The following is an 18,663-nucleotide window of genomic DNA, read 5'->3' on the forward strand; positions in this document are numbered from 1 at the left end:
AAAACTTGATTTTCCCATTTTATATTAGGGGCCCCATTGTACTATGCCACTATATTTAATGGGACTTGAGCATCCATGGATTTTGCAGTCCAAAAGGGCTCCTGGAACTAAACCCCAGCCGATACCAAGGTGCCACTGTACAGTATTACAAAAAATAAATTCCAAAAAGCAAAGCTTGATTTATTATGCCACTGTATTTAATGGGACTTGAGCATCCACAGATTTTGCTATCCATAGGAGGTCCTAGGATAGCAAGGTCCCACTATGCAAGACCAGGACAGGGCTGTTCATAAGAGGGTCTCTTGGAGGTCTCTCATTCACAGGGTCACCATAAATTGAAGCTGACGATGAAACACAACCACCATCACCACCAATGTGCAGTTATATATAATGCACATGCAAACAACCACCACCCCACATAATTTGCACTAGATGGACTACTAGGTTTTCTGACTCTCAGATAACAGTGCTTTCTTATCTAGCTCTTCTTCTCCATCAGTAGATTGCGTCGGTGAATAAAACAGGTATAACTGGACAGAACAAAGGTTGTGCTTTTGTTCTGAAGGATTGTGAGATCAGTTCTGTCCACAAGCACAAATTTCGTGGTGGAACACCTATTGAAAGTCCACCACTATTCCATCTTTGATGTCTCCTCTAAGAAAACCTATCCAAGGCTAGCTGTCTTGGCCATGCAGCGAAGTACAATAATATCCAAAATCCACATAACAGAGATACCTTTATTGGCCAACCAAAATGCACACAGTACACAATGTGAGCTTTCAGAGTTCCACTGGCTTCTTTATCAGACAAAGATATTATCCTGTACAATTTTTAAGATCTTTGCCTGCTTTGCTTGCAACTTGGTTTTTCTCCTCTAAGTGAAGTGTGATCTGAAGGTAGATCGGGGACTTCTAGATCTCCAGGTGATTTGCAGAGAGGGGTCCATGGTGGTTTACAAATCCAAGTCTCTTGACAAAAAGCCTTCTCCCTTTCCTAAATGATGCCACAGGTTGAGTCTCCCTTATCCAGAACTCCAAAATGGTCCTCATGGGTGGCTGAGATAGTGACACCTTTGCTTTCTGATGGTTCAGTGTACACAAACTTTGTTTCAGGCACAAAATTATTAAAACATATTATGTATAAACTTAACTTCTGGTAATATGTACAAGTATATGTGAAACATAAATGTAGGGGCCCCTAAACCCGGCATCGGGTCGCAACCTCCAACCGTGGAGGGGTTCATGCTCTCCTCAAAGGACTGTGTGCACAGTCTAGGAGTGCTTCTTAATCCGTCTCTTTAGATGAGAAATCAGGTGAATGCGACGGTCAAGAGCACCTGTTATCAGCTCCGGCTGATACACCAGCTGCGCCCTTTCCTGGAACCGGGGAACCTTGAAACTGTAGTACATGCACTGGTAACCACAAGATTTGATTTTTGCAATGCGCTGTACATGGGGCTACCCTTGTGCCTAGTCCGGAAACTTCAACTGGTACAGAATATGGCAGCCAGATTGATTACAGGAACAAATAGGAGTGACCATAGTACACCTGTATTGAAATCACTCCACTGGCTGCCTATTAGTTTCCGGGCACAGTACAAGGTGTTGGTTATTACCTTTAAAGCCCTACATGGCTTGGGCCCAACTTATCTAAGGGATCGCCTTCTTCCATATAATCTGCCCCGTACACTCGGGTCCTCTGGGAGGAATTTATTGCAGCCCTTAAAGACCAGATTGACTGCAACCTCCCAGAGGACATTCTCTGCAACCACTTCCAGCCTGCAGAATGGCCTTCCGGAAGAGATCCATCAAATTACCAACCTAGAGAGCTTCAAGAAAGCTGTCAAGACGAATCTCTTCTGGTAGGCCTTCCCGGAATAGTACTCAGTCAAAATGATCTCTCCCACATATGCTATGATTTCGCTCACCATCCTTGATCTTAATGATTTTAATGTTTATGTAATTTTAATCCTTAATTGTTTAATTCTTTTTTAAGGGAGGGGTATTGTGTACTGTATATATTGTACTATTTCAATGATGTACGCTGCTTTGATTGTCTTAACAAAAAGCGGGATATAAATAAAAGTTTTATTTTATTATTTATGAAAGAGATGTAGTCAGATAATATACAAATGTGAGAATTGGCATCTCTGTTTAGTGTACCGATTCCCCAGCCCTGACCCACTTGTAACTGTAAGTCCTGACTCACTGAACATTTGCCGTGTGTGTCTGTTTGTGTTAGAGGGGCACAATGCTTTCCCAGCTCAAAGGAATCCTGCGTTGCTAAGGACAGAGCAAAAACCTTTGTGCTTTTGTAAGGAGAGGGTCTCCAGGGGTCTTCTTGCTTTCTGAGTCACCCATCGTGCTCAAAGGACCTTTTCTTTGCATCCCTGGGAATCCGGCAAACCCTCATTGTTTATGGGAATTATCCCCTTGTGCGTAGTAGCTTTGTTGCTGATTATTTTTAGCCAAGATCTTGGAAAACTCATCTTTCCGGCTTTTCATGGGGGTGCTTCAGAGTAGCCCAGTCAAGACTCAGAATAACCGTCCTGCTTTCTGAACCTATGTCAGTTTCACAGCCTGGTACGTTTCTTTTTGCATGTTTTTTGGGCATGTGCATTGAGCTGAGTGGGAGTTGCTCCCAAATAATGTACAGCCAGTGCGTTGCTGTGGTTTGCGTGTGTTGGACTAGGACTCCGGGAGACCAGGGTTCAAATCCCCCATGGAATCCTTTGGCAAATTCAGCCTTAGGGAAAGGTTACTGAATAAATCTTTCCCAGGAAAACCCTAGGATAGGGTCCCTGTGACCAGACGTCCTCCTACATTTCAACCTGCTGCCCAGGCAGAATTTCAGAATGTCCTCCCTTTTGAGCATGACTGAGAAGCAGAAACTTACATTCATATTAGTGTTTTTAGCTTTTATTTTGTAATGCCCTATGTTTTTCTTGAATGTCCTACTTCTTGTGTGCATTGTGCTCCTTTGTGGTTAGGACATCTGGTCATCCTGTCACCATAAGTCAGAACTGACTTGAAAGCACATAACAACAGCAAAGTATGCATCAGGTTGTAACATCTAAGCTGAAGCTCCACATTTTAAAGAGGGGGATAAAATGATTTTGGGGTGGCAGAGTAGTTTTGTCTTAGGGTCACCCCAGCTGAAACAGGGTTTGCAGGCTTTTACAAGCATCAAACAGCAAACCTGCCAGACCTGTTCCCAAAAGTAACACTGCAAGCATCATGCCAAAGTTAGGGCTTCCTTTTTTGAAACCATCATCAGTTCTTTAGCGATTGGGAGGTTCTGTGTGCAGAAGAGACAATAACTGCAGTCTCTCTCCAAAAATTAATTAGCCTGCAGTCTAAATATACATTTTATGTTTAATGTTTTTAAATTTATAAATTGTTTCATTGTTTTTAAAACTTTATACTTCCTAATGCTTTTGTGTTGCTTTTAATTTATATTGTATTAAATTTCTTGTTAGCTGCCTTGGGTCCCTGTAAAATGGGAAATAATAATAATAATAATGATAATAATAATAGAAAAATGGGATATAAATATAATAATAATATACTTATTTGGAGGGATGTTTTGAATGATTCTGTTTGGAGATTTGTTTGTAAGCTCATTTGTCTTTAATAATAATAATAATAATAATAATAATAAAATTTTATTTATATATCGCTTTTCCATTGATCAAAGCGGTTTAACAGCATATATAACATACAATATAAATATTAAAACATGAATATATTAAAAATCCCCCCATATACAAATAACAAAACCATATCTCATGCCAGCTCAGCAGTGCTGTCAGGAGGGGAGGGAGAGCATACAGAAGTCAGGGGTATGCCTGCTCGAAAAAGTGTGTTTTCAGCCCCTTCTTAAATTGGTCTAAGGAGGTGGCCGAGCGGAGCTCGCCGGGGAGCGAGTTCCAGAGCTTGGGGGCCGAAATAGAAAAGGCCCTCCTGGTGGTTATAGCCAATCTAGCCTCCGGAACTCTTAGCATTTGCTTCCCGGCTGATCTGAGTGTACGGGGCGGATTATATGGAGAGAGGCGGTCCTCCAAGTACCCTGGGCACAAGCCATTTAGGGCTTTATAGGTAATAACCAACACCTTGTATTGCGCCTGGAAGCGAATAGGCAGCCAATGAAGGTCTTTTAAGACCGGTGTTATGTGACTGGTCCGAGATGTATTAGTGACCAGTCTAGCCGCCATATTCTGCACCAATTGCAGCTTCCGGGTATGGTACAAGGGTTGCCCCATGTAGAGCACCTTGCAGAAATCCAAGATGAGGTTTGGATGCATCTGTTTTTCTAAATTTAATATCAAGATTGCAACATAATGATATTTCAGCAAGATCGGTGCATTTCAAATTGGGGGTGTTTTCCTAATCTACTGTATTTTGAAAATGTGTACATAAACTGACATAATGCATGCAGACATTTTGGATCACTTTAGAAAAGTACTATCTAGCTCATTTTTTAATGTTCAAGGTGCAGTAACATTTGGGGATTGGGGGGGGGGGGGCAAATGCCAACATTTCGAATGTCTGCAATAAAATGACTGTGAATTTCTACTTTTAGAGCTGTGGTAGGAATCATATGACTCCATATGTTATTGGATTGCAAGTCCCAGCAGCTCCTAGATGCTGGTGACAAATGCTGGTAATTTCTACCAGGATGGTTACATGATCCTCCCCATGTTTTCAATCAGATGTGGACAACAGTCAGGGATGGGGGGGGGGGGCATACTGGACCCCAACAAGAATTTGGGGGGCTGCACCGGCCATGTAAAAATAATAATTTTGAAAGTAAGCTTCCAAAACACTTCCTATTAGGAAAAAACAAAAGATCTCTCCTAATCCTAAAACAGCCAAAGGAGGGCAAAAGCATGGCAAAATCCAACCCTTCTTACTAGAGTTGGTTTGGGGTTGGCGTTTGGGCACAAACAGATTTATTTTCCAAAAATAATAAATGGGGAGACACATGCAAGATCACATGCGGCCCATAGACTGCGCTTTGCCCACCCCTGATTTAGAATTCAAACCTTCAGGCAAGACTTTTTGAAAGAGACTGCGAAGTGGGTGATCCAGCGCAAACAAATTTTCCTGGCTGAGTGATATTTTTAACGTTGGTATCCTTTTTGGCAGGGCTGCGATCCTTTAGCACAGTCCCAGCGCAGCAAGCTGCAGCACCGCCGGGCCCGAATTAACCAGCAGATCAACAAAGAGATGAGGATGCGAGCTGGCGCAGAAAACCTGTTCAGGTGAGTCATTGCCCATTGATGAATTCAGGTGAGTTGTTGCCCCTAAATAAGGTACTACACTTACGCAGAAAAAGGAAATGCACAGATAGAGGATGGTGACACCTGGCTTGCTCCTGAACATGTAGTGAGACAAAAGGAGTCCATGTGAAAGGGATCTAGGAGTCCTAGTAGACCACAAGTTGACCATGAGCCTGCTGTGTGATATGGCAGCTAAAGAAGCCAGGGTGCATCAATAGGAGTTAAGTGTCTAGATCAAGGGAAGAAATAGTGCCGCTCTATTTTGCTTTGGACAGGCCTTACCTGGAATAATCCTGTCACAGTTCAAGAGGGATGTGGACAAGATGGAGCGTGTTCACAGGAGGGCGACCAAAATGGGGAAAAGTCTGGAAACCACCAAGCCCTATGAGAAGAGGATGGGAGTTGAATATGTTTAGCCTGGAGAAGAGAAGGTTAAGTGGTGATATGATAGCTATGGTTAAATATTTGAAAGGACGGCATGTACAAGGTGGAGCAAGCTTATTTTCTGCTTCTCTAGAGGCTAGGAGCCATGGATTGAAACGACAGGAAGAGATTCCACCTAAATCTTAGGAAGAACTTTCTGGTGGTAAGAGCTGTTTGACAGTGGAAGACGCTGCCTTGGAGGGTGGTGTGTCTCCTTTGGAGGTTTTTTAATAGAGGGTGGATGGCCTTCTGTATTCCTGCATGGCAGAAATAGAGTCTGGATGGCCCTTGGCATCTCTTCCAACTCCATGATTCTGTAATTCTTTATACATTTTCATTTTCAAGTATATCTCCAAGACAGGGTGACCAGATATTGTCCCTTTTCAGGACACATCTTACATTTCAACCTGTTGTCCAAATTCCAAAATGTCCTCCATTTTAAGCATCATTAAGAAGCCCATTGAGTAACACCACATTTGCTGTTCCTCTTCGAGAAATGCATCCTCTTGGCAGCCTGTGCTTCCTGCAAATAAGGGGATATGATGGATCCATCTAAAGTTCTTTTTCCTTAGGAGCAGCAGCGTGCAAGACTCACACCCAGAACTCAGGGTGCATTAGTTTCTTGTAAGAAAAACGACAGCAAATGTGGTGTTAGACAGTTGGCTGCTTGAGGACACGATGCAAATGTTAAAAGGGTTTTCCCCTTAATTTCAGCCCAATGGACAAAGGAAAGGTATAATTTAAATGTAGATTCAGCCGAAGGTTTGTTGATTGCTGGTAAAGTACAGCGTTAAGCATTTGTCTTGCTTTTGTGACGGGTGAATTGTTTGGACTCTGAGGGCTTTTATCACACCCAGAATTTCTGTGATTAGACCTGAAAAAAGCAGCTTTGGCAATACTTATCGCATAACAACTCTTCCGACCGTAGCTGATGTGTCCGGGAAGTATGGTTAAAGGGAAACCAGTCAATGAACTTGCAATTGGGCTAGTTCCCAGGTGCAAAATCTCAACCCCAGGTGCGAAAAATCAATACCGGGCCAGTTGTGTTATTGGCAGGCATGTGTCTCCCCTTGTCTTTTCTCCCTCCCGCTATTCCCAAGCAGCCTGAGTCCCTTAATTTTTCCATTTTTTAAAAAAGCTTGAATTTCAATAGCAGAGCTCCAGAACAGGGTCAGCTTTGTGCAAGGTCTGCCCTCGACATATGTTTCTAGGTACATATCTGTCACTTTCTAAACAGGTCAAAGTTGTATATGCTGCTGTTGTTGCATCCCTTCAAGTCATTTCTGACTTATGGTGACCTTGTCATGGGGTTTTATTGGCAAGGTTTGTTCAGAGAGGTTTTGCCTCTGCCTTCCTCTGAGGATGAGAGAGTGTGACTTGCCCAAGGTCACCCAGTGGGTTTGCATAGGCACAGGGATGCAAATCCTGGTCTCCAGAGTCGTAGTCCAAGACTCAAACCACTACACCACACAGTATAAAAAGTAGTTAAAGTAGCATCCAAGAGCTCATAGCTGTTTGGTGTGAAACAGGACAAGATCACCTACATCCAGCAAGATGGATTATTATTGTTGTTGTTATTATTATTATTATTATTATTATTATTATTATTATTTTAAATTAAAAAATGGTTGTAAGCTGCCTTTGCATTCCTATACTGGGGGAAAGCTGAGATATAAACTAACTAACTAAATAAGCTACATTGCTGCTGTATTTCAGTACAGGTTGAGTCTTCCTTGTCTGAAATGTTTGGTACCAGAAGTGTTTTGGATTTCAGAGTTTTTATGATTTTGCAATATTTGCGTAGACATAATGAGATATCATGGAGATGGGTGGATGGATGTTGTTGGTGGTGTGTGCTTTCAAGTTGTTTCTGACATACTGCAACTCTATGGCGAACCTGTTATGGGGTTTTCTTGGTAAGATTTGTTCAGAGGAGGTTTGCCTTTGCCTTCTCTTGAGGCTGAGAGACTTGCCCAAGGTCACCCATTGGGTTTCATGGCCGAGCTGGGATTCGAACCCTGGTCTCATGGTCATGGTCCAACACTCAAACCATGCTGGCTCTTTGTTGGAGATGGGACCCTAATCTAAACATGAAAGTCATTTATGTTTCATATGCACCTTATACACATAACCTGAAAAGTAATGTTATACATTCTATTTGTAATACTTTCTGCATGAAGCAAAGTTTGTGTACCTTGGACCATCAGAGAGCAAAAGTGTTACTATCACAGCCCAGCCATGTGGACAATTTTGGATTTTGGTGTGTTTCAGATTTTGGAATTCCGGAAAAAGGAAGCTCATCTTTTATGCTGTTAATAGCAAAAAATTGGGAAGCTCAGACTAAAACAAGGAGGAAAGTGTGGGTCATTAATCTGCTGTCTTGCTGGAATTGGGAAGAATGCGTGGGGGATTTTGAATCAGCCTTGAGAAGTAATTAGGAAACAACTGAAGCAAAACACCGGATATCCTGGGAGTTGAAAAAGCCCTCCTGGATCACGGAGTCAGACCTCCTCCTTTTAAGTGCAGGAATCCTCCCTAAAACTCATTTAGGCAAAGGGTGGTTTGCAAGCATCCCAGTAGCACACACTTACAGAAGGCAGAAAGAGGTACAGTACATGCAATAAAAAGCCCAATCCTCAATGCAGAAAACTAGAGTGTCAGACATCGGGTGCTAGCCTGGTCATCTCCTTGAGACACTAACTTTCTATGTAGAGGTGATTTGCAAAATGAGGTTATGGGAGGAGATTCCCTAATGTGGCATGCCTTCAGCCATCTTGCACATTTGAAATTGTACAGTCTGGACATGGTCTCGCTATCTCTTCTTTTGCTTGTCGGATTTTGTTCTGTTAAAAAATGCAGGCAGGTTGTGGCTCCTTTTTCCAAAATGCTTGAGACCAGAGGTGTTTTAGATTTGGGGAGGAGAGAGTTGGATTTTGGAATACCTGTTTTTGCTTATAGGTACATAGTGAGATATCTTGGAGATGGGATCCAAGTCTAAACACAACATTCATTTATGCTTCATATATCCCTTATAAACATAGCCTGAAGGTAATTTTATCCACAGTGTTTTTAATAATTTTGTGCACGAAACAAAGTTTGTGTACATTGAACCATCAGAAAACAATGGTGTCACTATCTTAGCACTCATGGAAAATGTTTTGGTTTTTGTAATACGTTCGATTTCAGAATTCCAGATAAGGAAGACTCAGTTTGGAAAATAAGGGTGATAAGGGAGACTCAGCTTCTGGTTTGGAAAAGTTCCTTTTTGGACTGCTGCTCCCAGGCTCACCAACCTGCATGGTTCACCAATGATGATGGATGATGGGAACTCTGCAGCAACATATCGTGTGGTCTCACTCATCCCTCCTTTTGTCTCACTACATGGACAGGGGCAAGACATGCCTTCCACACTACAGAAATAATCCAGTTTGACACCACTTTAACTGTCATGGCTCAATGCTATAGAATTCTTGAAATTGTACTTTGTTGTGGCACCAGAGCTCTCTGACAGAGAAGGCTAAATGTCTCACAACATTACAAATCCCAGAATTCCATAGCTTTGAGCCATGGCAGTTGAAGTAGTATCAAACTAGATTATTTCTGCAGTGCGGGTACATCCCCAGTGTGGTCTTCTGCCTCACAAGGCTGTTGTGAAGATGAAATGAACAGCTCTATCTGCCCACTGAAAGACAGGTGTGGTTGAAATTTGACAAAATACATTTCTTTTTGCTCTAATTCCAGGGCCACCAGTAACCACAAAGTAAAGGAGACAGTCGCCTTAGAACTCAGTTATGTCAACTCCAACCTGCAGTTACTGAAGGAGGAATTGGAAGAGCTCAATAGTTCCATGGACGTGTACCAGAACGACAGGTAGGATGATGGGGCCATTGAAGGTTGGACATGTGAAACATACATACATACATGTGAAACTGTCCTATTCTGGGTCAGACCATTTTAGTGCATGCATTTGAGCCCTAAGGGTGTGCAACCATCTTTTTTTTTTGCAGGCGGCACATTGGCTATCTGCATTATAACTCCATGCCTTTTGCCCTGCAATTTGTTTAAAACGTTTAAAAACCTAAAAATAGTGATGTTGCCATGTTTTGGAGGGGGGACCTGGGCTGTTTTGGGAACTGGAAAGGCCTTTATTAAACTGGGAGCAAACTAGTAGCAGCCAGTGTGATGTAGTGGCTTGAGTGTCGGATGTGGATTCTGGGAAATCAAGGTTCAAATACCTACTGAACCATAGAAACCAAGGGAGCACAAACACAGCAAATATAAGAGCTCTAGGTATGTAAGGGGATCTTGTAACACCCTTAAACTAGCTAAGAGAAAAAAACTGATAGCAAAAACGTTTGTAGACTTAAGTCTACTTCATCATTTGCATGGAGTGAAGTGCCTAGGAACAGACCTTTTGAAGCTATGAAAAGCCAGAAATATATGTTAATAGCAATAGAAATGCAAAACCTGTGGGTATGGTGATGAGCCAGCATGGTGTAGTGGTTTGAGCATTGGACTAGGACTAAGGAGACTAGGGTTCAAATCCCTGCTCAGCCATGGAAACCTGCTGGGTGATCTTGGGCAAGTAAAACATCTCTGCCAAGAGGACAGGAAGAGCAAACCTCTTCTGAATAAATCTTGTTAAGAAAACTCTATGAGAGCTTTGTGATATGTCAAGGTCAATTTGAAGGTCTCTGTGTTCAAATCCTTGTTCTGCCATGGAAACCCACTAGATGTACAAGTCACACTCCTTTCAGTTTCAGAGGAAGCTGGTGCAAATCTTCTTAGGAGAAAGCTTGCAGAGAAAACCCTAGGATAGGGGCTCTTCCATTGCCTTGCTCAGGTCTTGCAGACTCAGGGCCATGGCTTTCCTGAGTGAGTCTATCCATCTGTAACACGTCTTCCTCTTTTCCTGATGCCTTCTTCCTTCCCCAGCATTATTGTCTTTCCTATTGATCATGTCTTCTCATGGTATGGCCAAAGTACGAAAGTCTCAGCTTGGGCATCTTGCCTTCTAGGGTAGGTTCAGCCTTGATTTTGCTACTGGACCCGTTTATTGGTCTTTTAGCAGCCCACGGTTTCTGCAGAACTCGGATTTATATTCCGTCGTTCTCCCAAAATGGGATTCAAGATGGCTTTTCTCCAGCCCCACATTTCAAGTGAGTTGATTTACTTCCTATCAGCTTTCTTCACCGTCCAGCTTTGCAAAGATCTGTTTGCATGCCTTATAATACCCAAAGCACTCAGGGTTTTTGCTTTGACTGTTCTCTTGGCTCCTTGCTGTTCCCAGAGCTGCTGATTCGATCTGTTTGCTTTTCAACTTCATTGTTGATGAGTCCTTTTGCTTTGCTTTGCTTTTAATCACCATAATTGCTTTGAAAGAATTACTGCCCCAGACTCATCGTCTTAAGGGCTCATTCTGCCAGTGTGCTGACTTGGTGCTGTGCCTCAGCAATAATATTCTTCTTCTTCTTTAAATCCTTGCAGAAAGGGATGAAAATCACTCCAGTGCTGTGTCAGATCTTTGAGCTTGAAATAGTTTCCTTCTGTGCTTTATCACCAGTCACTCCCTTGAGTTCCACCTCCACACTTGCTCAGCATCTTTGGGTCGTGGTTCATAATTTGCACGTGGAGTTTTCTGTGTTTCTGGAGGAGAGATGGTTTTCTGTAAGCCACTTCCATCATTTCATCCGCAGTCATTTCATTCGTTTTGAATTGGTGTCCCACCCTTGTAACCACAAGAACAAAGAAAAACAATACAAAAACAGTTCATTGGCTATATACAGGTTAAGTCTTCCAAAATCCAAAATACTTCAAAACCCAAAACCTTTTTCATGGGTGGCTGAGTTAATGACACCTTTGCTTTCTGATGGTTCAGTGCACACAAACTTTGTTTCATATGCAGCAATTCCCATCAACCATCACCATTGACCTTGCTGGCAGGGCCATGCAAGATGGATGAGTCTGGGATCAGTAGTCCAAAAGGGAACTTTTCAAAATTACACGCTGAGTTTCCTTTATCTGGAATTCCAAAATATTCCCAGAACCAAAATCATTTTCATGCATTGCTGAGATAGTGACACCTTTGCTTTCTGATAGTTCAGTGTACACAAACTTAGTTTCGTGCACAAAATTATTGAAAATCATAGAATCATAGAGTTGGAAGAGACTGCAAGGGCCATCCAGTCCAACCCCATTCTGCCATGCAGGAAATCACAATCAAAGCATCCCAACAGATGGCCATCCAGCCTCTGCTTAAAGACCTCCAAGGAAGGAGAATCCACTACACTCTGAGGGAGTTTGTTCCATTGTCGAATAGCCCTTACTGTCAGGAAGTTCCTCCTAATGTTGAGCTGGAATCTCTTTTCCTGCAGCTTGCATCCATTGTTCCAGGTACTATTCTCTGGAGCAGCAGAAAACAAGTTAGCTGCCTCCTCAATATGACATCTCTTCAAGTATTTAAAAAGGGCTATCATATCACCTCTTAACCTTCTTTTCTCCAGGCTAAACATCCCCAGCTCTCTGAGTCTTTCCTCATAGGACATGGTTTCCAGACCCTTCACCATTTTAGTCTCCCTCCTGTGGGGCCCAGAACTGGACACAATATTCCAGGTGGGGCCTGACCAAGGCAGAATTGAGTGGCACTATTACTTCCCATTTATAAATGTACTTTCAGACTAAGTGTATAAGGTGTATATGAAGGACAAATGAATTTGATGTGTGGACTTGGGTCCCATCTGCAAAATATATCATTGTGTGCATATATGAAAGTACAAGGATTCAGAAATCCAAATAAATCCAAATAATGTATTGATGGCCCAGACTCTTGGGGTGGTGGGACATGCAAGAAGGATCTCAAATGGGAAAAAATTAACTTCTCCCTCTCTTTTAGTGACTCTATCAGCGTTCCCATGATCCCTCTGGGGCTCAAGGAGACCAAGGAGCTGGACTGGGCAGCGCCATTGAAGGTAAAGGCTCGACCTGCTCCTTTGAATGTGTAACTTGACCACCTTTACTGAAATGGCTCTTATTTCTTCAGCCGCCTCTAGATTGTGGAAAGACTTGCCAAAAGAGATTTGGCAGCTGAATATGCTTTAAAATTTAAAACAACGTTGAAGGCCAGTCTCTTCTGGCAGGCTTACTCAGATCATTTTTAAAATGTGAATTTTAAATGTGGATGGTTTTAATATGTGTATGCCTTATTTGTCCTTTTAAACTGTTGCATGTTTTAATTTATGTATGTTACTGATGTTAACTGTAGATTTCTTTTTGTTTCCTGCGTCAATCCATGGGAAGAGGCAGATAAGACGAGATGATGATGATGATGATGGATTAAATATAATCTGTTTGATCTGTTCCTCTCCTTTCTCCCAAAACTGTGTCTAAAAGTTTGCTTTCAACAAAGGCTGCATCCGCACTGCAGAAATAATGTGGTTTGACACTGCTTTACCTGCCATGGCTCAAGGCTATGGAATTTTGGGATTTGTAGTTTTGTGAGATATTTAGCCTTCTCTGTCAGGGAGTTCTGGTGCCTCAACAAACTACAAATGCCAAAAATCCATAGCATTGAGCCATGGCAGTTAAAGCAGTGTCAAATTGCATTGTTTCTGCAGTGCAGATGCAGCCATTGTGACTAAAAACAAAACAAAGCAGAAAAATAAATTTTTTAAAACTGGTATTTTAAAGGTTTTTTAATTAATTTTCCCCCCTGTGATCCTAGGAAATGATTTGGGACCACTACAGCGAGGATGGTGCCTTGTACGAGATGGAGATAAAAAACCTCATGGAGCTGCGACAGGTATGAAAAGCATGGCTGCTGCAGAATTAATACAGTTTGAGACCCCTTTATAGGGCCATTCTATGGAATCCTGGGATTTGTAGTTTGCAGTGGCACCAGAGCTCTCTGACAGAGAAGGCTCAATATCTCACAAAACTGCAAGTCCCAGAATTCAATAATGAGGAGCCATGGCAGTTAAAGCAGTATCAAAATGCATTAGTTCTGCAGTGTGGCTGCAGTCACAGTAAACAAATTAAAATGTCAGTAAAGTTTGTAAAAGCTATTTTAAAAAGAAATTAAACAGTCTACAGTCAGCCCTCTGCAGCCACAGATTTTTATCCATGGATTCAACTATCCATGGCTTGAAAATGTGTGTACACACACACACACACACACACACATTCCAAAAAGCAAACCTTGTTTTTGCTATTTTATATAGGGGACACCATTTTACTATGCCATTGTATTTAATGGGACTTGAGCATCCACGGATTATGTCATCCACAGGGGTCTTGGAACTAAACCTCATATTATTATTATTATTATTATTATTATTATTATTAATTTATATAGTGCTGTAGATTTGCACAGCGCTGTACATAAAATAATAAATATAAAAGAGTAAACCTGCCTATGCCGTACATAGAATTGGAACCATTTAAAATTCATTAAAAGAGAGAATATATTTTTAAAAAACATTTGTTAAGAGCCCATCAAAATCAGTTCTGCAAAGCCTGCTGAAACAGGAAAGTTTTCACTTGCCAATAGAAAGAGAGCAAAGAGGCAGCGATCTTGGCCTCCCTAGTTGCAAAGTCTGGGAGCCGCTACCAAGAAACCCCTGACTCGGGTACCCACCAAATATCCCTGGGAAGGAGACTGAGCAAAGGGCTTCCTCCTGAAGATATAAGAGTTCAAGTGGACTCATACAGAGAGAGAGACTCCTTCAGTCCTTGGAGTCTTTTAAACAGAAGAAGCTGGATGGCCACCTATTGGGAGTGCTTTGATTGTGTATTCCTGCATGGCAGGAGGTTGGACTGGATGACCCTTGGGGGTTTCTTCCAACTCTTTAATTTTTGGATTCTCCTATGCTTATGGTTAAGATAACCCGGACCAAACCACAGAGTGCTTGATGGGTCATAATCAGTATTGTGAATTGTGCTCAGAAATAGATTGGCACCCTTTGGAGTTGTGGTTTCAACCAGTGCCATGCAGAAAGCGCAAGAGAAAAGCAGTATTTTCAGTCTGTGGATTTGTGTTGTTGTATGTTTTTTTCCACTCTGACTCTCTGCCGCCTTTCCTTTCAAACAGGCAATGCGGACGCCCAGCCGGAACGAAGCAGGATTGGAGTTGCTCATGGAATATTACAGCCAGCTCTACTTCCTCGACAACCGCTTCTTCCCTCCCAATAAGAACCTGGGCCTTTTCTTCCACTGGTCAGTTTGGGGCCTTAGTGATCTTACCAAGGAAATGGGTACATTCTGAGGGATGGGGGGCCCCTCATGCAAACCATTTGTTTTTATTTAGTAAAATATTTGTCTTCTGCTCTATAGCAGAAGATCACAGGGAGGTCTTTTAAGTAAAACCAATACAAACAAATTTATTGTTATTCCTAGAATTCAAAGGTATAGCCATGTTAGTCTGTAAAATCACTATGTAAAGAGATCTTGTAGCCAATGTAGCACCTTTGAGACTAACTGAAAGAAAGAAGTTGGCAGCACTCAAATGCATTTGCAAGTTTGCACATGCAACTGAGGAAGTAGACTTCTGTCTAGGAAAGCTTATGCTGACAACTTCTTTCTTTCACTTAGTCTCAAAGGCGCTACAAGATCTCTTTACATATTGTTATTCCTATTTATTCCTATTTTGGGACGCAAGGCAACTTACAGCTGTAAAAATCAATATAAGTTAAAGCCATTCAAAACAACAAAACATAATTTAAATAGGCAAAAAAGTGCTTAAATGTTACTGGCAAGTTAAAATAGGTCTAAAGATTAAAATAGTTTTGGGCATTTTGCAGGTGCATCAAAGTGCATGTGCATTTTGAATAAATTACTGGCACCCAACGCCTTCACCCAAACACCGGTGCCCTTACTTGGTCCAACCAACGTTGGGGCAAATAGTTTTATACAGTGGGCCCTTAGTATCCACTGGAGTTGGGTTCCAGGACTCTATGTGGCAACCAAAATCTGTGGACATTCAAGTTCCTTTAAATACAATGGCATAGTAAAATGGTGTCCCTTATATCAAATGGCAAAATCAAAGTTTGCTTTTTGAAATATATATTATTTTTGAATATTTTCATGGATGCTTGAATCTGTGGATAAAAAAATCCATGGATGTGGAGGGCTCGCTGTAGTTAAAAGAAAGCAAATTATATCTCTTCTTTTCTTTCTCTCCCACCCTGCAAGGATATGACACAGGTTCTGTCCTTTAAAGCCGTTCTTTTGTTCCTGACCTTCCGCTTTCTAGGTACGACTCTCTGACAGGCGTCCCCTGTCACCAGCGGGCTCTGGCTTTTGAAAAGGGGAGTGTGCTTTTTAATATTGGGGCATTGCACACACAGATCGGAGCTCGCCAGGACCGTACCACCTTGCAAGGTGTGGACTGTGCCATTGAAGCTTTCCAGAAGGCAGCTGGTATGTACAGCAGTTCCCTGGGATTTTGCATTTGGGAAAAATGAAATACAGTGGGCCCTTGGTATCCATTGGGGTTTGGTTCCAAGGTCTGCCATGGATACCAAAATTCATGGATCCTCAAGTCCTATTAAATACAATGGCTTAGTAAAATGGTGTCTCTTATATAAAATGGCAAAATCAAGAGCTGCTTTTGGGAAGTCATATATTTTGTAATATTTTTAAACCATGGATGCTTGAATCCGCAGATAAAAAATCCTGTGGATATAGCTGGCCGACTGTAAACATATCATTCTCAAGTCAAGGGTGGGCAAAGTATGGCTCTCCAAATATTTTCTCCCAGCATTTTTGGTTAGAGGCTGTGCTAAATTCTACTTACAGGAATTGTAGTCCAACAATATCTGGAGATCTGCACTTTCCTGGCTTGAGATATCCTACTGTTTGTTCATGGGGCAAGATGTATAGAGGGGCCAAGCCTTTGCTGCATCAATTTTATTGTGAAAGTATTCTCTGTCGTCTACTGAATCCATGCAGGAAAGGGACAAAGGAGGGCTTTTTTGAACAATATTATGGCACCACTTGCCTAAAGAGACTAAGATAATGCACAAACCCTCTTGTTAACATTTTAGATTTGGTTACATTTGCAGAAATGCAGGCTGTCACTGATTTTTAAGAAAAGAGGATAGTGCCATGTTATGAGCTGCAGGATCCAGAGAAGTTCAAGGCACTCGAATCTGGGTGGTATCCTTTCCAGCCTGGAAATTTCCTGCCTTTTGACCAAGAGCTCACACTCTTTTAAATATTTATTCATTATTTATCCCTTGTCTTTTTCCTGAGATGGGATCTAAAGTGGCCTATGGTAATTTAAAACAAGATTAAGTTAAAACCTTACTTTACAAAAGTTATAAAAGAATTAAATAAGAGTATTGAGAGCCAGCGTGATATAGTGGTTTGTGTGTTGGACTATGACTCTGGAGACCAGAGTGTGATTCCTGCTTGGCCATGAAACCCACTAGTCACATACTCTCAGCCTCATGGGAAGGCAATGTCAAACCTCCTCTGAACAAATCTTGCCAAGAAAACCCTGTCATAGGTTTGTCTTAAGGTTGCCAGAAATTGGAAACGACTTTGAAGGCACAAACACACACATTCTTGTTTTTAAAACCCGTGGTTAAAAACTGTTAAAATTACACTGGAAACATAATTACCAATAAAAGATAAGAAGTACAGCACACTACTTCACACATACTGTCATTGCTGTGTACCTGCAAGTCGTTTCCGACTAATGGAGACCCTAAGCCTAACCTTTTGTGGGGTTATCTTAGCAAGATTTGTTCAGAGGAGGTTTGCCTTACTCTGAGTCTAAGAGAGTAGGACCGACTCCAACTCAGTGGGTTTCCATGGATGAGCGAGGATTTGAACCCTGGTCTCCAGGATCCTAGTCCTGTACTCAAACCACTTTATCATGATGGCTCTCATCACACATACATACTACAGGACTACATTAAATTTCTTAGTCCTGCCTAAATAAAAAGGTTGTCTTCACTTGCCAGGTAGAGGTAGAGTAGGTAGATGGCCATATAAACTTCCTGTGAAAGGGAAGCCTGGGAGCAGCTACAAAGAAGGCTCTCTCCAATCTCTTCTCCAAATGCACCTGCAATGGTGGTGGGACCGAGAGATAGCCTTCTCCTGCAGATTTTAAAAAGCCAAGATGGCTGGTATAGGAAGGTATGATCTTTCTGTTAGTGTCAACCCAAGCCGATCCAGCCCTCCTTGGACCTAATCTCATGCCAGCCCTCTTGCTCATTGTACAGGAGCCTTCAACTACTTGAAGGAGAACTTCTCCAATGCTCCCAGCCTGGACATGAGCACGGCCTCCTTGAACATGTTAGTGCGCCTGATGATTGCCCAAGTCCAAGAGTGTGTCTTCGAGAAGGTCATGATTCTCAGAGACCAGAATGACTTCCTCACCTGCCTGCAACTCGCCCAGGAAGCTGCCCGGGTACCACCAAATGCGGGGACACATTGGGGTGGAAGGATGGCATCATAACCATGGGGAAAGACCCCAAAATTAAGAAATAAAATTTTTGGGACTCCCCAAATTTCCCCTCCATGAATATAAAGGTTGAGTTTCCCTTATCTGAAATACTTGGGACCAGAAATGTTTTGTATTTTGGAATATTTTTCAGAATTTTGAGTATTTGCACGTAATGAGATATCTTGGGGATGTGACCCAAGTGTAAACATGACATTCATTTATGTTTCCTATACACCCTATATTCATAACCTGGAGGTAATTTTATACACAGTATTTGATCCTTTTGTGCATGAAACAAGGTTTGTGTACATTGAACCATCAGAAAGCAAAGGTGTCACTATCCCAATCACCCATGTGGACAATTCTGGAATATTCCAGAATTCCAGATATTTATTTATTTATTGGATTTATATCCTCCCTTTCTCCCCAAATGGGATTCAGATAAGGGAGACTCAACTTATATGTGTGTGTGTGTGTGTGTATGACTTGTGGTTTTTGTTGTTAAGTGTCT

General features: G+C 41.9%; 1 protein-coding gene across 3 annotated transcripts in view; it reads left to right on the forward strand.

Moving 5' to 3' along the window:
* Positions 1 to 18,663, forward strand: part of LOC149317721 (rhophilin-1-like) — a 49,032-nt gene that overhangs the window by 18,353 nt on the left and 12,016 nt on the right. For all 3 annotated transcript variants that reach the window (XM_089518072.1, XM_089518073.1, XM_089518074.1), the window contains exons 3-9: positions 5,148 to 5,263; positions 9,446 to 9,574; positions 12,597 to 12,672; positions 13,425 to 13,502; positions 14,790 to 14,914; positions 15,951 to 16,117; positions 17,929 to 18,116. In XM_089518072.1, coding sequence (XP_089374198.1) covers positions 5,148 to 5,263; positions 9,446 to 9,574; positions 12,597 to 12,672; positions 13,425 to 13,502; positions 14,790 to 14,914; positions 15,951 to 16,117; positions 17,929 to 18,116 — 879 coding nt within the window. The remainder of the gene's footprint in view (positions 1 to 5,147; positions 5,264 to 9,445; positions 9,575 to 12,596; positions 12,673 to 13,424; positions 13,503 to 14,789; positions 14,915 to 15,950; positions 16,118 to 17,928; positions 18,117 to 18,663) is intronic.

This window comes from Sceloporus occidentalis, unplaced genomic scaffold (genome assembly GCF_023333645.1).
Source record: "Sceloporus occidentalis isolate IW3139 unplaced genomic scaffold, rSceOcc1.0.p SCAF_3, whole genome shotgun sequence".
In the NCBI taxonomy this organism is placed as follows: domain Eukaryota; kingdom Metazoa; phylum Chordata; class Lepidosauria; order Squamata; family Phrynosomatidae; genus Sceloporus; species Sceloporus occidentalis.